The following is a 24243-nucleotide window of genomic DNA, read 5'->3' on the forward strand; positions in this document are numbered from 1 at the left end:
GGCCTTCAATCATGAGCAAAACTGCTATGTAAGCTATTTAGGGCCCCTAAGTAATAAATAATGAAGATTTCAAAGAGAAACTGGCTGCATTTCTTCAGCACAGGTCTTAGTCAAGGGTTTAGTGAACTTCAGATTTAGAAATTTGTAATTCCGTTTTTATTCTTTTTAACATGGCCATGCTTTCTAAAACTGCCTCTTTTTTATGATTCTGTCAGTCACTTGAAACTGGTACCTATGGTTCAAATATTGTCTTTTATTATTTTGTTCTATTTATAGTTTTATGTTGATGACGGAGATCTTCTAATGCGAATAATTAAACACTTTTGTAATCTCTCTGATCAATGAATAGCTCGTCACATAATTTATGCTTGTTTAAGACTGGTGACCTCTTAATGTCTATTGCTATTAACATTATATGACTGGGTTGCTGTTTCATCAATGTTTACCTTTCATCCTGAATTTGTTATACATAAATATCCCAATTGACAAATCTTTCAAAAAATATTACTGGCTTTTCTAAAATTTTAATTTAAACACATGACTCCATTTTTATATTCAAACAACTATTTTCTAATGTCACATGTAAAGAAAGTTCCTGTCCAGCTAGAACTGGTTCCTCTGCTGGTTTCATCATAATGGCTGCCTGTTTCCAATGGGAGACAGTATCTAATGTAGTAAAATGTATCCCATCATACAGTTCAAATTCAAACCAATACACAACAGCAGTCACCTGACCTGTTTCCTCAGAAACAACCTTCACCTTATTTTCCATTTTCAAAAAAGATGGTGGATGATGTTCTGAAATTTCTTCATTGAGGTCAAAGGTTAGTAGTTCAAATGGTGATGATAGTTTTCTGTGGGATAACTCTAATAGATCAATGTCAACATGAGTTGTCATCTAAAAAATTAAAGATAGAATAATATTAGTATGCACACTGTAGAATGAATATTCAAATATTGATAATATAAAGCCATTTTTGTCTCCCCTTGACAGCATGTAAAAGGGAATTACTGTTTCAGGCAATGGCAGTAGTTTGTAAAATTTTGTCAATTGGTCAGTTTATGGAGAACCACTTAATGAGTCTGATATTTGGTATGTGTATGCAGTTGTAAAAGCATCAGCACATGTTATTTTCATGGAGGTTATTTGTTTGTGTCCCCTCAGTCATGGTCTATTGACTTTACAATTCTTGCAAAGTTTAAGGTACATGTTTGAGTGTGATTTAGACCCTGTTCACACTAGGACATTTTAACGATTTAAACTAGACCGGTTCAATATAGATCGGTTTAAGGGCTAGTGTGAACGCTTTGAATCGATCTTCAATCGGTCTAAACTAAAACACCAAAAGAGGTAGTTTAGTTTGAATCGATCTAAATTAAACCGATCTTACTTTAAATGTGAACGCAGTACGATTGAATCGAAAATAACGTATGCGCAAGTATGGCGGCAAAACTATCTCAGAGGTTCGTTGTTTAACCCGTATTTCGCTGTTAAACTGAGACATTTTAAACAAACTGAAAACATTTTGTCTCCGCCGTAGTATAGATTTGCGAAAACTGTGTCTTATGTTGTTTTTTTTCTTTGCAGGAACCGCAGTTTTTCCGGCATCGTTTTGTAACTTCATAGCTACAGTTATTTTTTCAAAATTAAAGAAAACTGCAATAACACCAGTATCAAAATTTTAACTAGTGATTCAAGAGAACAATAACCTTTTTTTCAAATGTGTGTATCAGTGTATCAACACATGAATTTGATAAATCAGTTCTATTTATACACAATGACTTATGTTTACATTTTTACGGGTAAAAAGGTAAGATCGATTGCGTTTTTAATTGTAGTGTGAACGCAGTGGTTCAGATTAGGCCGATAGAGATCGTTATGGTTAAAAACAGTGTGAACGCTAACTGGTTTTATTTAGATCGCTTCAAATAAGATCGATAAAAAATATTGCTAGTGTGAACGGGGTCTTAGTCAGATTAAAGGGGAACCACCTATGATATTTATTATGCTATTGTATTAGGCATATCTTTGAAATTACAAGTCCTGTTTGTTCAGACATAACTCATAGATTTTGAGTTGTTTGCATAATTTAGATGTTATGTTATGTTATTTTAATTTCAATATCTGTATTTTACTGTCAAAATATACTGTTCAGTTATTTCAGATCTTAGTCTGACAGTTATTTAACCTTAAAAAGAGTACAGAAATGAAACACCAAATTTCAGTCATGAGTATATACATGATATATAGGGATCATCTCTTATTACAAAATACCTGAAAATCATTCATAAATTTCGCAACAGTGAATCCCAGTGTGACTTCATCATTAATGACAGCACTGTCTCTCTGTAAATCTACAGACTCAACACAAACTCCATGTATAGTAACTCTCCCAGGCATAACTCTTCCTTCTTTGGTTAAGCTGGTCACCCTGTGAAAAGTCAAAATTTATTTGAATTTCTAGTAACAACTAATAAGTTAGAAAATAAAAAATAGAAGTATATATACTTTTGGGTATTTAGCTGAATTTGCTCAGAAAGAGTTGTAATCCGTCTCCAAAAAAACCTCTGGGTGCTGCAACAATCAATTTTAATTATGATGTAGAATGTTAATAATTATTTATGGGAACTTGTTTGACTTTAGGTAATGGCAGACAAATTTGCATTTAACAAATCTATTATAATAATAAGACAATGTAAGAAATGCAGATTCTAAAGTCAATACTGTAACAATGGGCAACAGAATGACTTTTCAGATTTTATGACAAAAATAAATTTCTGTTACAAGGTAAGGCCAATTAAAATTATTTGCTAGATTTTCATCCCCACCCGCCCCTCTGAAATTGTCCCGCCCCGATTTTTTTTTATTTAACAAAAAAACTATTTTCGTATTTTGTTCATGTCCCTTACCAGGAACCATAGATAGTTTCGTTTCATTCGACCTTTCCTGCTTCAAATTTCGTTTTTGTATTTCTATGAGTAATCTAACGAAATGATTGAGTCGACATATTCTGCTGCTCTATAATGACAACATCATCTACCAAGAATGGAGATTGATAACGAGAAGGGCGTGAAATATTCGAGTAACGAGTAAAACGCCTTGTCATTTAACGCAGATTGCGGTAGTCACAAATGAATCGAAAACCGTGTTTTTTTCTTTATTTATACGATGACTTTGTGTCAGGAAATTTGACCTGTGAATGATATCCAAAGCGCAAGAATCGTAGGACAATTTGGTACAAAAAACATGATGGGATTAAAGAAATTGACACAAGCACGAATTTGTTTGATTTATGACCGTATATTGAGAGAAAAAAAGTCAACAAACAGCAAACACCCTCTGTAACTGTCCAAATACCCTCAATTTAGTCATTAAACAACAACTACTTTTTGGTTAAGTTCATGTTTTACATCATAATTTCTTTCCATACTGAGTTTACATTTTATTTTGTACTCATAATACTTGTGTTGCATACAATTGTACCAATACATTTTATTGATTTTATGTGGACAACAAACTATTAATTAGAATGCAAAATAAATTTGGTGTAGGTCTGGTCCAACTGAGGAGAGCATTTCTCTTCTCTTTGATGTATACTATAAATAGGTTTCTAAAGCGGCTATTACATGTATAACAGTGGTTGCCAATCAGGGATTTTTATTTAACTGTTTAAGAGTTTAAAAAATAGTCTCGGATTCCTTAAACAGCATGTACATTATACATGCTTGTTTTCCACTAGCATATACCCCGCGGTATGAAAAACTTGTGACAAGGGTTTCATATGAAATAAAATTTAAAAAATAAAATCCTCCCACCGGCCCCATTTTTTTCAAAAAATTGGATGAAAATCTACTAATTAATTTTAGATGGCCTAATTCTTAAGTTTTAAAATTTAAAAAAAACTTTCATGCATTTGTGCAGGAAATGCAAAATGACAAGATGTAGGAGAAGTCTTCACCAAAAAATGTAAGAACGGGACTGAAAATCCTGGGCAAAGATGTGTACCAACCTGAGCAAAGCTATATCTTCCAAAATCTGTTGTCTCAAAGCTCCACATGTGTCTATTATATCACACACCAACAAATTATGCAAATTAGATACACTCCTAACATTATCTTCTATAAATAGACAACTTAGGTCAAGGTCATTGTTCATGGCTATTCTAATGATATCATTATGAACTTCCTTCCTTGCCAACAGAGTAGCATGGGAAATCCCCTGTTTTAAAAGTTGAATTGTCAAAAGAGATAGTTCTAAGCACATGTCTAAAACGGAAACATTTTCACTTTCGCCTTTTATCACATATTTTTCAATCGCCTGGCAATAGATTCTGTTCATATCCAGATTGTTTAATTTTGAGATTTCTGTCCTTTCTAGTAAAACCGGATCATGATAGTTCTGCAATACAAAGTTTTCCGCCATTTCCACATCACAACTTATTGTATCTGAGTCTTTCACTTGGCAAGAATTTAAATACAGGTAGTTTCCATCTAGATTGAAACACAAATGGAGCTTACTTCCACTACGGATCTGGTAATTATTCTGCACTGCAAAAAAATTAGTTGACTTTTCAAAAAGTTGAATTTATTCATTGTAGCATTTCGTATCAACAATAATAATTAAAAATATTAAATACAGTTAATTCAGTAATTATTGCATAGTGTATTGTATGCATTTATTATTGTGATATATTTGAATAATGGACAAAAATGTAGGAAAAGAAATTTGTGTATTTTTTTACACGAGTTGAAAATCATTTATGTCATTATGTATGCAAATTTTCTAAAAGAAAGTTTCTTGGTTTTTGGGGATATTATACATGTTATAAGTCCACTCATTCCCTTCAACACCAATTCTTAATGAATAGTCCTAATTAATCTAAGAGGAATATTTCTATAGAAATTAATACAAAAACTAGACAAAAGAAACATCTAACCATTTTTATTTGTGTAGTATGATTTGTCTCCCTTCTATGAAATTAAGTCAACATTATTTCAGTAGAAACTTTAAAAAATTTATTGCTCAAAATTGTTTTATGTTATCAATTCCACCTTATGTAATAATGCTGTATTTTGATTGGATGAGAGCCCTGGTATATTTTACCAATTTCTATGTATTGAGATTTTCTTTTCTATGCCGGGGTATTTGTCATTAAGGAATTCCATGTGCCGGGGTATTTGCTAGCAAATACCATGGCAGATGGGGAATACCCTAGCAAGTACCATGGCAGATAGGGAACACCATGTCTAAAAATAACTCAATGAATTATTTCTATTCTAATATGACAAATTCATGGTCATTTTAAATTTATGGTTCCAGCTGGAATATTTTAAGGATAAAGCATCATTATTGAATGACGTAAAAACCAGGGAACCTGTACTTTTAATGACGTCATAAATAAAATTCAATGGAAATGAATTGTCAACTGGTCACATAAAACTGGAATCCACTTGTAACTAAATGTAGTAGTCAGCCGAGAATCAGCAAATTATCATAAAAAGTTCAGCTAGTGACTTTACATAAAAAAATTATGATAAGAAATGATTATACGGTCAATGCAATTTGACTGCGCAAATAGCACAGCGGCAGTGTATACAAAAATTATACATTCAAGTAGAAATAACATATGATACCTGATTATAATAAACTAACTGGGGTTGAACATTCGGTGGAATTAAACAATTATATCATGCTTACAAGGGGTATTTGCCAAAAATACCGGTTTCGAGGTAATCAAATTTCCCTCGCCTATCGGCTCTTGAAATTTGTACCTCTCAACCGGTATTTTTGGCAAATACCCCTTGTAAGCATGATATATTTGTATAATATACAATTATTTTCAGATGTATTATGATACTAACATAGCCATCATCTTTTCTGTAGATTTTCTGAGAAAAACCATTTGTTTTTGCATTAACCATTCTTCTAAAATGTCTAAGCAAAACTGGTATATTAAATGTATAGTCCTCATTAATTTAAGGTGGTATGGGAGTCTAAAATAAAAATGATAGAATTTGTTCATACTTTGCCAAAACGTTGTATCTATTGATACATGTTGAAAAATATAATAAAAATGATAGGTCACCGCGCATTTTCTCAAGCTACAGGACGGGACAAAATGACACATTTTGTATGGATTATACAGGAAAAAACACCATTTTGTGATTAGAAACTAAACAAAATGATAGAATTGTTAAATACTTCAGGAAAAGATAGCTTTCAGACACTGCTTTGAGAATATCAAAAGAAAAGATAGGGTCACCGTACGTTTTTTCCGGCTAAAATACAAAATAGGAAAATTCCATACAGAATCCTTCAGAAAATGCACTTTTTTAGAGTTACCTCCCCTTAAAATGCCAATTTAAAAAAAAATAAAAACAACTAAAAATAATTAACATTTGCAAAAATATCAATATTTAGAAGTTATATTCTTATAAATTGGTACTTTTAAATGAAAATGTACATTAAACATCTGCATTCCTGCATCAAATTTTGCTATCTTGATGGAAAATCTGGACCTTTGATTCTCTGTTTTTTACAATCCAAGATGGAGGAAGACACCCATACCACCTTAAGAGGATCATTTCAATAGAATTTGATACCTGTAAAGCAAAATAAGCCTTTCACCATTTATTTGTAATATGAGTTGTCTCCCATGAATTAATAAATACTCCTACCTTGCCCATTCTGACAATAACAGAAGTTAGAGGGCAGCACAGGATAAATAGCTTGTTCCCAGCAGTTTTTATTGGTTGGATCTGTTGATATTGAGATGTCCTCATCAAGGTGAAGGTCAAACCACATTGAAATGGCGTCCAGCTTACCACACTTTGTCACAGAGACATCAGCATCCCACTGTATACCACTACATAAAATGTCTAATTCCTGATGAATGACACAGAAATATTTTTATTTAAAACACAAGTTAATGACATGAAGTGCATTTCAGATTGATTGATTGTTGGTTGTTTGATGTCCAGTGAAAAATATTTCAAGCATGTTTGTTTGCATAATTAAATATCTATAAAACATAACATATACACCACAAATGGTGATAAATGAATGTACTGTTATTTCCTTGTTTTCTCTGTTTCTTGGGGTTTTTGTTTTATTATCACTTTGGTGTCTTTTCTTCCCTATTTTTTTGTTTAATTTATTTTTAATTTAATTTTTAATTTAATTTTGTTTAATTTATAGAAAATCATAAATGTCTCTAAATCGTAAATGTCAATTTCTTTAAAAACTATAAAAATAGACACCTGTAAAACTATTTATTTAACAAACTCACAGCATGAAATTCAATAATGAATATATTCTCACATATTGAGATTAAAGCACAAAGACTAACCTCTAAACTTGTAAAATTGACCTTGGTAAGAATGACTGGATCAGCTAAAGGTTTATAACTCCCTCGTAATGTTGACAGATTTTCTGTAGTGTATGGATCAACCTTTGAACCCGTTGTACAGTGTATAGGAATGTATGCAATGTCTACATTCTGTAAACCTGAAAATAAAAACCTGTAAAAAAAAGCATAATTTTATGAGACTTAAAAACAGTAGTGTTGCTTATAAAAGGAAACTACTGAATCAAAGGGTTCAGTTGATAAAGTTTCAAAATTTTTGGTTCTGAATATTTGTATTGCAAATGTCCATTTGATATTTTGTATATGTTTCAACTACAATTCCATACACTTTTTTTAAATCATTTATGATTTATGTTATTAAAATTTTGCAAATTTTTTTTTTTGTGTAGTTGTGTAAACTATTGTGTTTTATTTTGTACTTTTGATCTCAGGTGTTTTCTGTGTCCCAATTGTAGATAGGTGTATACTTGAAGTCTTCTTTTTAAGTTTTGGCTTGATCATGTTGCTAGGTTGACCATCACAACATATATTTGTCACAAATCTCCAACTTTTTTTGCTGTGTCTCAAATAGTGCTTTGTCATGCTATCTATTGAACATCTTTTCTTGTTTTTCAAAACTACTTTTCCTTCATTTCCATAAACTTATTATTAACTTTACTTTGTCATTTTTGACCTACTGAACATTCGTAAATCACTGCTTGCACTTAAAATTACAAGTCACTGACAACTGGTATATATGAGACAATATATGAGATTCTTGCATAACTTCATTTTGTTGTGTAAACTATTCATTCATGTTATCTAAACATTTGAAATTGTCCTTTGGTGAGCTTTTATGAGCTTTTAGTCTTGTCTGTAAAAATCATTTGTATCTTGTCTATTATAAAAAAAAGTACCTATTTTTGTTCCTAATTGTTTCACATTCTATTGGACATACATATATTGTAGCTCCACATGGTATAACTGTAGGGTTCAACTATGAAAAAAAGTTTCAATGAGTTAAGTTTTACATAAACATATACATGACATAGATTCTACCACTGCATAGTTTTTTTCTATAAACAAAGCTTGCTGACTGTTGTAGTTTAAACTGACATAAGTAACTTCGGGCTGTTCATGAAAATACTATTTCCTCCAGGGACGGCGCATTTTTTACCCCCACCACCTGCAGAAATAATAATGAATTAGAACAAAACTCAGTTTGCATTATGTTATTTCACTTACAATTTTTTTTTTTTTTAAATAGCCTTGCCTTGGTGGACATAGTATTTTCTGAAACATTCCTTAGAAATTATAAGGTATTTAAAATAGAATTTCTGTAAATAACCAATTATGAACCAGCGCCGGTTTATAATTTCATACAATGATTATTTTTATTACAATAGATCAATAATAGTAAGTGCATGCACATGAGAGAGAGAAAAGTTAATAGGGGAGACAATTAACATGAAAAGTTACTTCCCTTTAAACAGAATCTAAATATGGACCATAATTTGGTATTCAGCCTTTGGTTTCTTTTTGTATCCTTTTTTATAAGTTCTAAAATTTTAACTTTTATTTTGTGGGTTGTGTTGGTGTTAGAATAGTATGAATGGAGCAATTGAGTTTTTCGAGAAAAAATTAATACATTTTGATTCACCGTTTACGTGACATGAAACCAAACAGGAAACCAATCTTTATTTTCTTTATTTTGCACAATATAATTCAAAAGGCATAAATAAACACCATTACTAGTGTTACTTGGTTCATGTTAATATTTAAAATCTATTTTCAATGTTATATTAAAGTTTTTTTTAAACCTGACAGGAAACCATAAGAAACTGAAAGCATTTTTTTAGTTTTATTTTATTGCAAAATCTGCTTAAAATAATCTGAACAGTATACTTTTTCTTAAAATCCATCTTAAATGTAACAGTATTATAAAACTCCTAAATATGTGCTTGTTTTGAAAACAATTAGTACAATTTATTCAGAATTTTCCATATTTTCTTCATTGATACAGGATACCATAATCGTTGTATCTTGATGTTTAAGCCAAAAAAATGTATTTATATTTGGTTTTGATATTCCAGTTATATACAATTTATTCCAAATCATTGGCAATGTAACATTCTTTAAATCCAGTAAAGAAAAAAACTTTTAACTTGGAATTAAAATCTTTAAAATAGGCACAATGTGATACTTGTGACCTGTACACCATCTACATGGTTTCCACATTTTTACCTACTTTAGTGGGCTAAAATCAATAAAGTACTTCCTTTCAAGTCATGCATGGTAAAATATCCAGTAATATTTACTGCTGAAGTTAAATCAATCCAACGAGCATTGGTACAATGATAAGAGACGTAATTTCAATTGATTTTTCCAAGGACTCTTCACGTCATTATCGGGAAACGAAGTGTGTTCTAACGTCTGTCAAATATGAAATCGATTTTGTCAAGTCATTGGGCATTTATTTTCACACAGGATCGTATGTAACATTATGCACATAGGAAAAATAACAGACCACCGGCGCAATCTCTTTGACAATTGTATTTTCCTCTTTTAAACAAGACGAAACAAGTCTACAGATTATGTTTGCTAACATCCCGTTGGAAACAAAAACAATGTTTAGACCTAGTATTTTGTACATCCGGCCGTAATGGCGTTATCACATGTTAGTCACATGTTTCACGTATGACAGGAAATTATTAGAACTTAAGGACAAAAACAATTTTAATAAATAACTGGACTTCTGTTTCGTGTGAAATGTAACGCATAACGATAACGTAATTTTCTTACTTAATTATTACGAAGATCAAAACAAGAATGTAAATCATCTCGGATTTACCTGTTTGAACATCTCGCGAGAGTTCATATTTGCATATTGTTTTTAAGAATTCTATTACAACAAAGCAGATAACATCATCTAAAAATTGCGTTACGAAATCGGACACAAAAATCACGCCACTGTTCTTACATCTGCTACATAAATATTTATAGTTCTCGGCATTTTCTTCTCACTATTCTTATTGGTCGATGTTCTTTGTTATTTGAAAGCAAAAGTTACGAATTTGCCGGTGACGATTAGCTATAAATCAGTCAGCGTTATGCTCTTCGGAAGCAAAAAGTAACGCGAGAAACGACACAAAAATACGGTTGTAGAATCTTTGAAATTCGTATATTTTAATTTTTTTTCTAGGGAAGAGTAGCATACACTTGTATGTTGATAAAAATAATGGCATCTTTAGATGTAGTTACAACTTTTCTTACAGTAATTCACATTTTATCACTTTTCTATAGTTATAGGAAACGGAGCCCAATAGCAAATTATGGTCCATATACATGTCATGTTCTTCAGAGTTGGAAATCTATCGGAATATTCATATTCTATCAAAATCTAAACTATTCTTTTTGATTTTCATTATTTTAGCAAGTACAACATTGAAATTTCTAACAACCCAAGCCACTTACAAATTTTAGCTGAAATAAAAAAACGTTCTGACATAGGTGTTTAATAAACCTTACCCACAATTATGTTCAAGTTAGCCGATACTTTAGAAAATTGATTTGTTTGAAATATCATATCAATTTTGCTTTTGACAGTTGTTCAAGTATGTTATTTTTCTGCTGTGGTATTTACGATATATTTAATACACAGTACCTCTTCCTTTTCTTCATCCAATGAAATCATTAAGTTCTGTAGCGCATGCTGTATTGTACTGACAATGTTCTCTCCAAACAAAGCTGCATCAAATGTCTCCGTCACTACCAATGATACTCTATAACAGAGATTAAACATCAAATACCATTTTATATATATGTTCTAATTTTAACATGGTGAGTTTGCTGTCTCATATCTCCTATAAAATATTACTAATGAAATTTTATCAACCCATGAATGTACTGTGGATTCATTATTATTCGCTGAATTCCACTTTTCATGGATTTTGTGGTTACAAATGAACCCCAAAATTAAATGTTCAACAAATGATATATTTTCTATTGGATTGTGATCAGATTTCATCAAAATCATGCAATAAAATATCCACATACATGCAAGTTATCCTTAATCCATGAAAAAATTGGTACCTGAGAAAATAAATGAATCTATAGTATGTTAATGTGTAGCCATGGAATGTCCATAGATACTGATTTTAACTTGTGTACTATTTGTGTGTTACCATGGTCACAGCTGAAACAAACCTACCTGTCAGGAATGTCCTCTGGAATTAGGATGTCTGTAGATGTTTTACAGATCAAATCAATTGTATCTTGAGCTTTGTTGGCTTGGAAGACATCACTGGCAATCTCACACATAGTTTTGGACTTCTCACAGGCATGTATTTCTGGTATACCAGCCTTCATGGCAAATAAACTGAAAGTAAAATAAGTTCTTTCATTTTTTTACATAAATAAGGCCATTAGTTTTCTCGCTTGAATTGTTTTACATTGTCTTATCGGGGCCTTTTATAGCTGACTATATGCGGTATGGGCTTTGCTCATTGTTGAAGACTGTACAGTGACCTATAATTGTAAATGTTTGTGTCATTTTGGTCTTTTGTGGATAGTTGTCTCATTGGCAATCATACCACATCTTCTTTTTTATATACATATGTTGACCTAAAGTAAGACATCATTGGTAATCTCACACATCGTTTTGGACTTATCACATGCATGTATTTCTGTTATACCAGCCTTCATGGCAAATAAATTGTAAGTAAAACTAGATGTGTCAAAGCGACACAAATGGCCCTGTCCCAAAAAAGTTGAAAAATCTGCAATTTCAATATTAACACATGTGGACATAAACATGATGGTAGTCTCATAAAAAAAATTGTATAACTGTGATTTTCAATAATTTATCAGAGTTCAAAGCCTGTAATTTCAGCCAAAATTAGCGGAGCGAACAAAACTTTTAAAACCTTGATCTGTAACTAATCATGGTTATATAAAAAAAGAAGATGTGGTATGATTGCAAATGAGACAACTATCCACAAGAGACCAAAATGACACAGAAATTAACAACTATTAACAACTATTTAATACTAGTATCAGGTATGAAAAATATATTTTATATCTCATTTTATTCATAAATACAGTGAACACTGGTAACGCACATACCAAAAATCAGCCCAATATCTGAAGGCATTAAGAAAAAAAGTCTGTATAACTGTGATTTTCTAAAATTCCTCAAAGTCCATAGCCCGTAATTTCTGCAAAAATTAGTGGAGTGGAGCAGAACAAAACTTAAACTTGATCTGTAACTCATCATGGTTAACTCACATACCAAAAATCAGCCCAATATCTGAAGGCGTTTAGAAAAAAACTCCATATAATGGTTTGTTGCGGAATGACGAAATGACAATTTGTTGCTGTGCCATAAAAAACTCCATATAATGGTTTGTTGTGGAATGATGGAAAGACACTTTGTGTGGCCATAAAAAACTCTATATAATGGTTTGTTGCGGAATGACGGAATATCACGTCGTTGTGAAGCCATAAAAATATATGAATGTAGAAATACAAAGAATGTATGGAACCATCAAACTTTAAGGGCAAAACAAGTGTATGGTCAATATTGACTTTGAATTGTAAATTTGAAACAATAACATTATATTGTATTATATTTCAAAACTAAAGAACACAAAAAAATCATTTTATTTCTCAAACTACAAAATCAAAGATGTTCACAGTATTTATGAATAAAATGAGATATAATATCTATTTTTCATACCTGATAATAGTATTTAATACATATTCATATCAATTTTATGTACCCTAAGTTGTTGTCCATTTGTTTGATGTGTTTTATCATTTCATTTTGCCCTTTGATTAGCTATTAGGGACTCTCTTTTTTGAATTTTCCTTGGAGTTCAGTATTTTTGTGATTTTACTTTTTATGTGATAGTATACATTTTGTATTTATCAGCAGCTTAGTACATGTACCTCATAAACATATATATAGTCAATATCTCCTTTTATTCCAAAATACATTTACCATATTAATCAAATGATTTATAAAATGCAAGGTTATTTTTTACCTTAAGATTCCTGTTCCAGAGCCTATATCTAACACTGATCTATGACCTCTTTGTGCTGCTCTACGTATTGCAATACGGTAGGCACAATTACGTCTCACATCATTCAACATTCGGAAATGCCAGCGTTCAACCAGATGACTGCAGACATTTTCTAAATTCTGTCTGGCTGCTGTGTAATCTGGATTTATCTGTATAGATCTTCTGATGTACAAGGCTGCTTCTTCAATGTAACCAAGTCTGAATAAAATAGATTTATATATACTATATATATATATATATAGTTCTGATGTACAGGGCTGCTTCATCAACGTAGCCAAGTCTGAATAAAATAGGTACTGCTTAAATTGACTGACTAGAATTAATAAAATTGTAAAACAATATCAATTATTAAAGATAAATACATTGCATTCTTATCTTCTACTACACAAATCAAAGGAAAACATTTGGTTGCAGCAATACATCAAATATTCAGTGAATTTTTCCACTAACTGTAACATAAATGTACAAGTACGATTTTGTGATAGGCTGATTTTGTTTTAGTCAGAGCAGTGGCGGATCCAGAACTCTTCCTAAGGGGGGCGCTGACTGACCTAAGAGGGGCCCGCTCCAGTCATGCTTCAATGATTCCCTATATAAGCAATCAAATTTTTCCCACAAAAGAGGGGGCCCGGGCCCCCCCCCCCCCCCCTGGATCCGCCTATGCAGAGTTACATGTATCAAGCAGTGACGAATCAGTCCTGTTAAATGTCCATCCCCCTCTTTTTATACTACAAGCTATAATTACTAATTATGATAAATGTTTAACATGGTTTTAAATTGAGCATTTCAGTCAAATCTGTGAAAACGAATTTGACAGATAGTGCCTTTATGGTTTTTATCGATATACATGTACAATGTACATGTATGATTGTTTTGCTTTTAACAATGTTGTTTAAGTTTTACCTAAACAGCTGAGCTCCAATATTATTTAGAATAGATTCACAATCTGGGAGGATTTCACATGCCTGGTCATAACATTTAAACAGATCATCAATTCTTTCTTCCGAGATCAATTGATTTGTCCATTCTGTCATACAATGTATAAAGTCATCTATCACTTCACTTTGTTTATGAGGTGAAAGTTTTAAAAAGAGCAAAAAATTGGCAAAGGAACGTCCATACTTTTTCTTTGAAAGAAATGACTTTGCACAAGACAAGGATGACTTGCTTATGTGACTTGTATCTGATGACATGTCAGAAAATTGATAAAAACCCTAAATATTGTCATTATTCAATCATGGTAAGATTCTAATATTCCCCCTTTTTCCTTTGTGACATACTAAATTAAATGCTACAATTATCGAGAACAATCTAGTATGTCCATATCATAATATAGATGTTGACAATGCTTATTAACATACAAATAATTAAATTTCTGGTATTTAAAATTAATTACTAGCTGAAAGAATTAAATTTGTATGTAATTGTTAATCTTAAACGGAATAAGAATCCGTTGAACTTAATTTAGAACGTTTCCATCTTAGTCTGGGGGACGTTTATAAAATAGCATTTTATGGGATACAATTGAACAAATGAATCGACTTTGACATTTGACTTTGACATTTTCTGGCTTTTTTTAATTAAACAACTTTCCTCAAAATGAGTAACTACGACATGAACGAAATGACCCATGAGCACAGATATCCATCATTTGATTTTCGATTGGCTGAGTTCATTCTAGGAGGGGGTGGCTTTGCTATGGCTTGCATGACAAATTTGATGGGAAGGAGGCCAATTTATTCAAGTAAGTACCTGAGTACTACCTGGGAACAGTATATCAATATATATGTTCCTGGTACTACTGATCATAATATGAGGCAGGCATAACCTGTGAATGGGGACGAAGTCTGTATGTATTATTTTTTTCATTCAAAATGTTGATAAAAGAAAACGAAATACCGTGCGTAACGTTCCCGATTTTGGTTCTGTTGTTAGGGAATTAGCTGTGACGTTCTTTAAGTTATGACGTCATATTTGATGTAAACAAAAGAAACGCTTTCATCAGGTTACGTTTTTTTCATATCAAACAATTATTTTAAAAAATTGAATTTGAATTGAGATCCAATGTTATATTTTATTTTTACTAGACTGATAAATAAAAAAAAAAATCAAAGTCTCATGCAAACAAGACAGTTATCTGCGCAAATGCGGGGAAAACCGGAACAGGAAGTAGATCTGAAAAAAAAGTTAACGATTTTGAGTTCATTAGTACAATGAAAAATTCGGGAAATTTTCCCCGATTGTTTTTTTTTTTTTTTTTTTTATTGATTTTTCTACCGTATGACCGTAATTGGGGACTTCGTCCCCATATAAAATCAACGTTATGATGTGAAAATCCATGGATGGTACCAGCGGGATTTGAACCCTCAATCTCGGGATCTAAAGGCAGCGCTCTAACCAATACACCTTATCGCTATTTGTCCGCCATTACTGAATATCACACAGGTTCCCATAAAATTATGACGTCATAAAACAAAATAGCTCATGCCACAATGAAAAAGTGATTGTTGTATGCGTCAAAAGTTCAAGCGGCAGGGTCAGCCGGGAATAGCGATAAGGTGTATTGAGCCAAAGAAGATCTTCCCTAACTCAACTAGTTAGACTACCTTTATATCCCCAGGTCTACAACACTCTTCCCCTTTTTCTTTTTTCGGGCTGCGTACCATCCATCCGAGCAACTCACAGGTCCACTACCTGTACAACCCAGAGACGTCTACTCGGAAATCCTCTGGCCAGTTCCACCTAGATATGTCATGGTCATCCTATGACCGCTGGTCAACCACCATGACCCCATATCAAACTGCCAGGCACCTCTATACACTTGTTTGTACAAGTAGTAATTGCTCGCAGCGCCAATGATGTGAAAATCCATGGATGGTACCAGCGGGATTTGAACCCTCAATCTCGGGATCTATAGGCAGCGCTCTAACCAATTGAGCCAAAGAAGATCTTCCCTAACTCAACTAGTTAGACTACCTTTATATCCCCAGGTCTACAACAGTTATCTAGACTCATTGGTAATCATACCACAGACAACTGTTAACTGGTAATTTACAAAGCGAATTTTATTTAGTGTAAAGTGAAATAAAAATTGGTTAATAGTTTGGTCATGTTGCATTGTTGGTACGCTTTCAGGTCGATCTGGTCCCACATCGATCCGGCCCAAGTCGATCTAGCCCACATTGATCTGGCCCCACGTCGATCCGGCCCAAATAAAAAAATATATTTATAAGGAATAAAAATAAAGATATACATATGTATAATACACCTTATCGCTATTTGTCTGCCATTACTGGATATCACACAGGTTCCTGTAAAATGTTGATGTCACAATACAAAAAATTTGATGCCACAATGGAAAAGTGATTGATGTATGCATCAAAAGTTCAAGCCGCCTGGTCAGCTGGGATTAATGTTAAGTTGTATTGTAATTCATAAAAGTTTATGATTTTTACTATAAATTATAATGTGAAAGGTGTACATGTATGTTAAAATAAATAAAAAAGGCCTTTGTATATATTTTATATAGATAAGTATAAACCAACTAGGTTGATTATGTTTTTATTACAACTTTTCAAGATTATTGGGTATTATTATAGCATGTATAGTATGAAGCAGGAACTACCTGTGAATGGGGACGAAGTCTATGATTTTTTTTTAAAATCAACAATGTTAAAAAGGGAAACAGGAATACCCTAACGTTTCCGATATTGGGTCTTTTGTTAGGGATTTTTATTGTGACGTTATTTAAATTATGACGTCATACATGTCATATTCAATGTAAACAAAGAAACAATGTCATCAGGTAACGGTTTTTAATAACAAACATTTTTTAAAAATGAATTAGTATTAGTTCCTTTCTTAGACTGACAAATATACATTTTATTCACAGTCTCATGTAAACAAGACCGGAAACGGAAGTAGATTTCTGCGCCGATCTGGAAATTCAAAAACACGACAAAAAAAAATTTGAACGATTTTGAGTTCATTAAAATTGAGAATGGAAATGGGGAATGTGTCAAAGAGACAACAACCCGACCAAATAAAAAACAACAGCAGAAGGTCACCAACAGGTCTTCAATGTAGCAAAAATTCCGGCACCCGGAGGCCTCCTTTAGCTGGCCCCTAAACAAATATATACTAGTTCAGTGATAATGAACGCCATACTAATTTCCAAATTGTACACAAGAAACTAAAATTAAAATAATACAAGACTAACAAAGGCCAGAGGGTCCTGACTTGGGACAGGCGCAAAAATGCGGCGGGGTTAAACATGTTTGTGAGATCTCAACCCTCCCCCTATACCTCTAACCAATGTAGAAAAGTAAACGCATAACAATACGCACATTAAAATTCAGTTCAAGAGAAGTCTGAGTCTGATGTCAGAAGATGTAACCAAAGAAAATAAACAAAATGACAATAACACATAAATAACAACAGACTACTAGCAGTTAACTGACATGCCAGCTCCAGACTTCAATTAAACTGACTGAAAGATTATGATTTCATCATATGAATATCAGGCATAATCCTTCCCGTTAGGGGTTTAGTATCATACCATCATAACATATATGAGAAGAACATAACCCGTGTCATGCCAACAACTGTTTTTAGAATAAATGTGTCTAGTTCCGACGCAAAGACCTTATCAGTGACTCAATATTAACGCCAAAATATGCAATCTTTAATGACTTGACAACAGTATCGTAATTATATCCCTTCTTAATAAGTCTATTCAAAGGTTTGGTAAGTTTCTGAGGTGAATACTGACACCTTTTTGCTTTATACAGAATATTTCCATAAAAAATTGGATGTGAAATACCTGAACGTATAAGAAGTCTGCATGTTGAGCTATATTTACGAATGATGTCTTTATACCGATGATAAAATTTAGTAAATGTTAGTGATATCGAAAACCCTGCTGTAATAATTTATCAGTAATACATAAATTTCTCTCGTTAAAATCTAAAACATTGTTACATACACGACCGAATCGTACAAGTTGAGATATATAAACACCGTAAGATGGTGACAAGAGAACGTCACCATCTAAAAACGGATAATTAACAATAGGAAATGAAAAATCATCCCTTTTATCATAAATTTTAGTATTCAGCTTTCCGTTAGTGATATAGATATCAAGATCGAGGAAAGGGCAGTGGTCATTGTTAGTATTAGCTTTATTTAAAGTAAGTTCAGCAGGATAAATTTCATTAATATACAAACTGAAGTCGTCATTATTGAGAGCCAAAATATCATCCAAAGATCTAAAAGTATTATTAAATTTGTTTATCAGATGTTGTTTTGATGGGTCTTTGCTTATTTTTGTCATAAATTGTAACTCATAACAATACAAAAAGAGGTCCGCAATAAGTGGTGCACAGTTAGTCCCCATTGGAATTCCGATAATCTGACGATATACGGAATCCCCAAAGCGAACAAAAATGTTATCTAGTAAAAATTCAAGGGCATATATAGTATCAAAGCATGTCCAATTAACATATTTTTTTTGTTTATTGCTACTAAAAAATGACCTAAAAGAGTTTGAACATATATATTCACATTCTGATTTTTTTAATGCCCATTTAATTAGGTGTGTGAATTTTTTCTTAATGAGAATGTGAGGCAATGTGGTATACAGGGTAGAAAAATCAAAACTTTGAACAGATTCAAAATCACCAATAAAAGCATGCAATTTATCAAGTACTTCCAACGAGTTCTTGACACTCCATAGCATAATTAGTACAATGAAAAATTCGGGAAATTTTCCTTTTTTTTTTTTTTTTTTTTTTTTTATTGAATTTTCTACTGTAATAGGGGACTTTGTCCCCATATTAAAACGTATATAAAAGAATGAGATACATGTAGTGCATTTGTTCTTGATGAGCAAATATAATATATGTACAGTGTATGCCAGTTCCTGTATATGTTATTGCAGTATTGTAGTAAGTGAGAGTATAAAACTGTTAGTGTAACATGTGTAAATCATTTAAAAGTTATACATTATATATGAGTGTCAGAGAAAGAAAAAAAAAGTTATCTGAGTATCCATTATTATTTATTGCAAGAAAATAACCAAAAAAATGACACTGAATGCACGTTTTCACTTTCTAAAATATAATATCAGCAGTACTAAAATATAACAATAAAATTTTACACACTAGCAAACACACAGGTTTACATTGTATTAAATAATGATGAGCATGAGTAGAGCATGTTCAGTGCACATCTAATGAAAATGTTCAATGAGGTTCTGTGCAAGCTTTCAAGTCATTTTTAAGTGTCTCATGTAATAAGTTAAATGCCTGTAATATACACTAAGCCTTGTTATTACAGGTAAGTTTGTCACTTAAAAGCCTTGTCTCATTAATTTACCATGGTTGATCAAAAATTTATTAATTGAATTGGAAAATTACTTTTCAAGATTATGTTTTAAAGGATTAAGTTACTGTGCAAGTTTCAAGCATTTCCAAGTGCCAACTAAAAATTAAAATGTTCATGATACATTTAACTGATAATAAACATATGTTACTACAGATTAAGAGAAAGTATACTTATTAGAGAAAAATAACATACATGTATTAATACCGTAATAACACATGCATGTTATTTTTCTCTAATAACTTATTCAAGCATGTCAAGTTACACCCTTGACTGATGAATACTGTAAATTCAGAAATAATTGTGTGCATTTATTATTGTGATTTTTAAAGAATTGGCACAAATGCAAAATTTATTATAGCTATTTCATGATAATTTGCATAGTTTAAAATTCATGTAACAGATATAAGGCTGTGACAGTGACTGCGAGTTCTTGTTATTGCATTACTTACCCAATAATGAAAACATTGCAAATAATTTTATATGTTCATGTATATCATGTATATATATCGCAAAAAATTAAGAATTAACAGTATATATATTTATGACTTTATATGTAAAATTGAGAATGGAAATGGGGAATGTGTCAAAGAGACAACAACCTGACCAAAGAAAAAAAACAGCAGCAGGTCACCAACAAATCTTCAATGTAGCGAGAAATTTCCTCACCCAGAGGCGTCCTTCAGTTGGCCCCTAAACAAATATATATACTAGTTCAGTGATAATGAATACATGTATATGTACATGTATATTTCGCAATGATCATGATAATTTAAGAATTAACAGTATTTACTTTTATATGTACACCTAATATCGCAATAATTTAAGAATTACAGTATTATAGGGTTATTGCATGAATATTGGGGAATATTGTCCCAAGTAGAATTTTATATTGCACGAGCTTGCAAGTGCAATATATAATCTACGAGGGACAACATTCCCCAATATTCATGCAATAACCCTTTTATTGTATAGCAATATAATATTTGAACGTACAAATTGGTTTAAACTAACATAGCAACATAATATTTCCCACAGAAAGTAACCAAAAGTAAGCGTGCAATAAATTCTAATATTGCACTAGTGCAATAAATTATCAAAATTCATGACGTCATCAACGACAAAATCTTAGTTCAAACAAATTTTTGCTTTCAAATATTATGTGTAAATGGGTTATCGCAAGCTCGTGCAATATAAAATTCTACTCTGGACAAAATTCCCCAATATTCATGCAATGACCCTATATTATATATGTACATGCACTGTCGCAATAATTTAAGGATTTAGAGTACATATTTCTTTATGTACATGTATACATCAAAATAATTAAGAATTTACTGTATATACTTTTAATATGTACATGTATATATCTCACAATCTTGTTATATTCTTTTAGAATAGATACACAGATATGTTAAAGGTAGTTACTCACAATGTTGTTATATTCTGAGGGCTTCAGGGGAGATAAGTAATTGTAACTAAAGAATTTATTAATTTTATTATTATTGTAGGTATATACAAGCATTTTATAGGTATAGGAGTTGGAGCTTTTGTTGGCCACCAGATTGTAGTATACAAAAACAACAGGAATAGAAGAGAACAGTTGATGTATGAAGATTATATTGCAAGACATCCTGATGCATTTAGAGAACCAGGTAAAAATATATAAATATTGTTTTTAAATGAGTAAATATGTAGGACTCAAATCTATGGAGGGTTCCATATCTATGGCAGATTCCTAATCTATGGTAAATATGACGTCATGTCGTCCCAAATCTATGGCGGATTTTTTAGATTCCTAATCTATGGCGGATTTTTTAGAACCCTAATTTATGGCAATTTTTTAATATCCTAATCTCTGGGAATTATTTTAATTTTTTTATTATGGTGCATTTCCTGCACAGGTCGAACAAATCAGTACTTATCTGACCAATGATTTCGATGTCAAATTGTCTGACCAAAGTTAGCTATATATAAAACTGCTTTAAAGTAAAACCTGCAGTTTAAGAAAAAACGGACAAGGATCACTACTAGGAAGCATATAATATTATGTAATGTCACAAATTTAGGGTTGAAATCATGTCTCAGAAGAATTTGTATTTCCTACTCTGTACCTGACCCTTCACAACACAAAAATCATTTTTTTTAACTAATTACACGTATATCTATTTGAGCATTAGATAATATAAATATTTTGTAAATGATGACTATTGAAGTCCTGTAAGGAACAATGACTGGCCTCAAACACGTGACTTTCAAAACACAAATCATTAGTTCTCCAACTTTATCTAGTCATTCGACACATTGATAGCAAAAAATAAAATTAATATTTATTGAAAATCTATGACATTTATTTTTTCCGTTTTTTTTTTTTTATTTGCTTCAATAGATTAGGTAGTCACTGTTACAAAGCTGACAATATACTTTTCGTTATGTTACATATAAAATAAAATACCAGAGTCCAAATGGATATAAAAAACAACATGAAAACAGCAAAAAGCAAACCAAAATGCACAGTAACAATTTGTACAATTAAGGGTGAAGGCAATATAAGGAACACCAGAAGAGAAAACAAGGCCTGAAACAAACACATTTCCTAAATATTTGTTTATGGATAAGGGTCCCTTGCAAACTTGCCTTTCGATCCTTTTCTTTTCCTTCTGTATATACAAAACCGTCCCCGTTAGCGGCAGCTTCGACGCTACATGACGTTGTTTAATTGTGACGGAATATTGCGTAATTTCAAAATCTGCCATAGATTTGGAGAAAACAAAAACCTGCCATAGATTTGTGATTTGTTCGGCGTTTGTGACATCATATTTACCATATATTAGGAATTTGCCATAGATCTGGAACTCGCCATAGATTTGAGTCCTACAAATATAAAGTGGATTTCTTGTTTTGAAAAATGGATATTCACTTAAGACAACTGAAGAGAATAAAAGTTTTTTAAGAGTCAATAAAACGACATATTTTTCCAAAACAAGCGACAGTTTAATTATACATCAGGGAAAAAGTTATTTGATTTCAAGTATTTATCAAAATCAACTATATAACCTTACATACATTGTACATGTAAAAGCATGTGACATTTTGCATAGTGAAATTCAAAATTTGCTTTTTTATTCAACATATTCATGATCAAAATCCATAAAGAGAAAAAAAAACAAAAAGAGAAAAAAAACAAAAATAAAACAAATATCTGAAATAACAACATTTCCAGTACCAGATGTAAATTTTGACAATATATATATGCCTCTTTAGTCATGTGAGTGATGCTTGAGGTCAAAATATTTGCTAACCAATTATTAAAAAAAAAAGTGCTTATAATCAAAAAAGGACAAAAAGAAAAGTCAACTCTGGGCAAGGATTCAAAGCTTTGCATAAGGAACTGAGAAATATATTCCTTCATTTAAAATAATTTTAAAAATAAAGAGCTTACTTGCCTGGGCCTTTTAGAGCTGACTAAACAATATCATGAGTATAAGATTTTTTCAATATTGAAGACTGTACAGTTATCTACAATAGCTTACATCCACTTCAGTTGAACTTTGGTGGTTAGTTGTATCATTGGCAAATGTATCATATTTCCTTATCTTTGTATACTGTGGATTCATTTATTTTCATGGGTATCGATTTTCATGGATTGAGAAAACTTGCATTTTGGTGGATTTTTGATTTTGTGGTTTTGGCAATCTCTACACACAGAGCTGATGTATAATAAAATTTGTAATTCATTGAACATTTGAATTTGTGGTTTTCCTTTTCCTGTGGCAACAAAACCGATGAAAACTGATATTCAACGAATAAAAATGAATCTGCAGTACAGTTAAGATCACTTCACTATAATTAACAGTATTACAGTAATGTGGATTCATAAAACAGATATTTGTGGTATTCCAATTTTTCATGGATTTAGTGGATGTATGAGGGGCCTGATGAGGGGCGTGGTCTCATCACGAGTCACAAGTTGATTTTTTTGTCAATCAAGATTAACAGAAAATAAATTTCCTTGATCAAGGATCACGAAATTATAAAAAAAAAATCTATAGAAAAGGATCACAATAGCGAAAATGTGCCTATTACGAAGAAAAGAAAATAACACATTAGGCCCATCATGTATGTAAACCACAGATTTAGATGAGCCAGTTGTTGTATCTGTAGGGGTGTATGCAGACTTTTTTAAATACAAGCAATAAAGTGTTTCCTCCCCTTTGTATCAACAGAAAAGTTAATTTTAGTTTTAATTTTCTTCTAAATTTAATTACAATTTGTTTTTTTTTCTTTTCAGAAACAAAACTCAAGTACAAGGACGTTTTAACACCATGGTTTCCAACACGTTAATAGGATTGCTTACATAGACTCTGCTTTGAACATTTGCAGTTTGATAATATTGTTATTTACTGAAGAAAGAATGTGTTTGAAAGTCAAAG

General features: G+C 31.7%; 2 protein-coding genes across 2 annotated transcripts; one reads left to right on the top strand and one right to left on the bottom strand.

Moving 5' to 3' along the window:
- Nucleotides 1-508: 508 nt before the first annotated feature.
- On the bottom strand, nucleotides 509-14691 carry LOC143042655 (protein arginine N-methyltransferase 9-like). Its single transcript, XM_076215068.1, has 10 exons — nucleotides 14333-14691; nucleotides 13391-13627; nucleotides 11557-11724; nucleotides 11011-11128; nucleotides 8264-8343; nucleotides 7350-7521; nucleotides 6679-6886; nucleotides 4011-4548; nucleotides 2276-2432; nucleotides 509-898 (listed from the first exon to the last, which is right to left on the bottom strand). The coding sequence occupies exons 1-10, from the start codon at nucleotides 14620-14622 to the stop codon at nucleotides 530-532; spliced, it is 2337 nt and encodes a 778-aa protein (XP_076071183.1). The 5' UTR covers nucleotides 14623-14691; the 3' UTR covers nucleotides 509-529.
- A 246-nt stretch (nucleotides 14692-14937) lies between these two features.
- On the top strand, nucleotides 14938-24243 carry LOC143042656 (uncharacterized). Its single transcript, XM_076215070.1, has 3 exons — nucleotides 14938-15173; nucleotides 21322-21465; nucleotides 24102-24243. Exons 1-3 carry the CDS (start codon nucleotides 15029-15031, stop codon nucleotides 24152-24154), a joined length of 342 nt encoding a protein of 113 aa, XP_076071185.1. The 5' UTR covers nucleotides 14938-15028; the 3' UTR covers nucleotides 24155-24243.

Source organism: Mytilus galloprovincialis, chromosome 8 (assembly GCF_965363235.1).
Source record: "Mytilus galloprovincialis chromosome 8, xbMytGall1.hap1.1, whole genome shotgun sequence".
Lineage (NCBI taxonomy): Eukaryota > Metazoa > Mollusca > Bivalvia > Mytilida > Mytilidae > Mytilus > Mytilus galloprovincialis.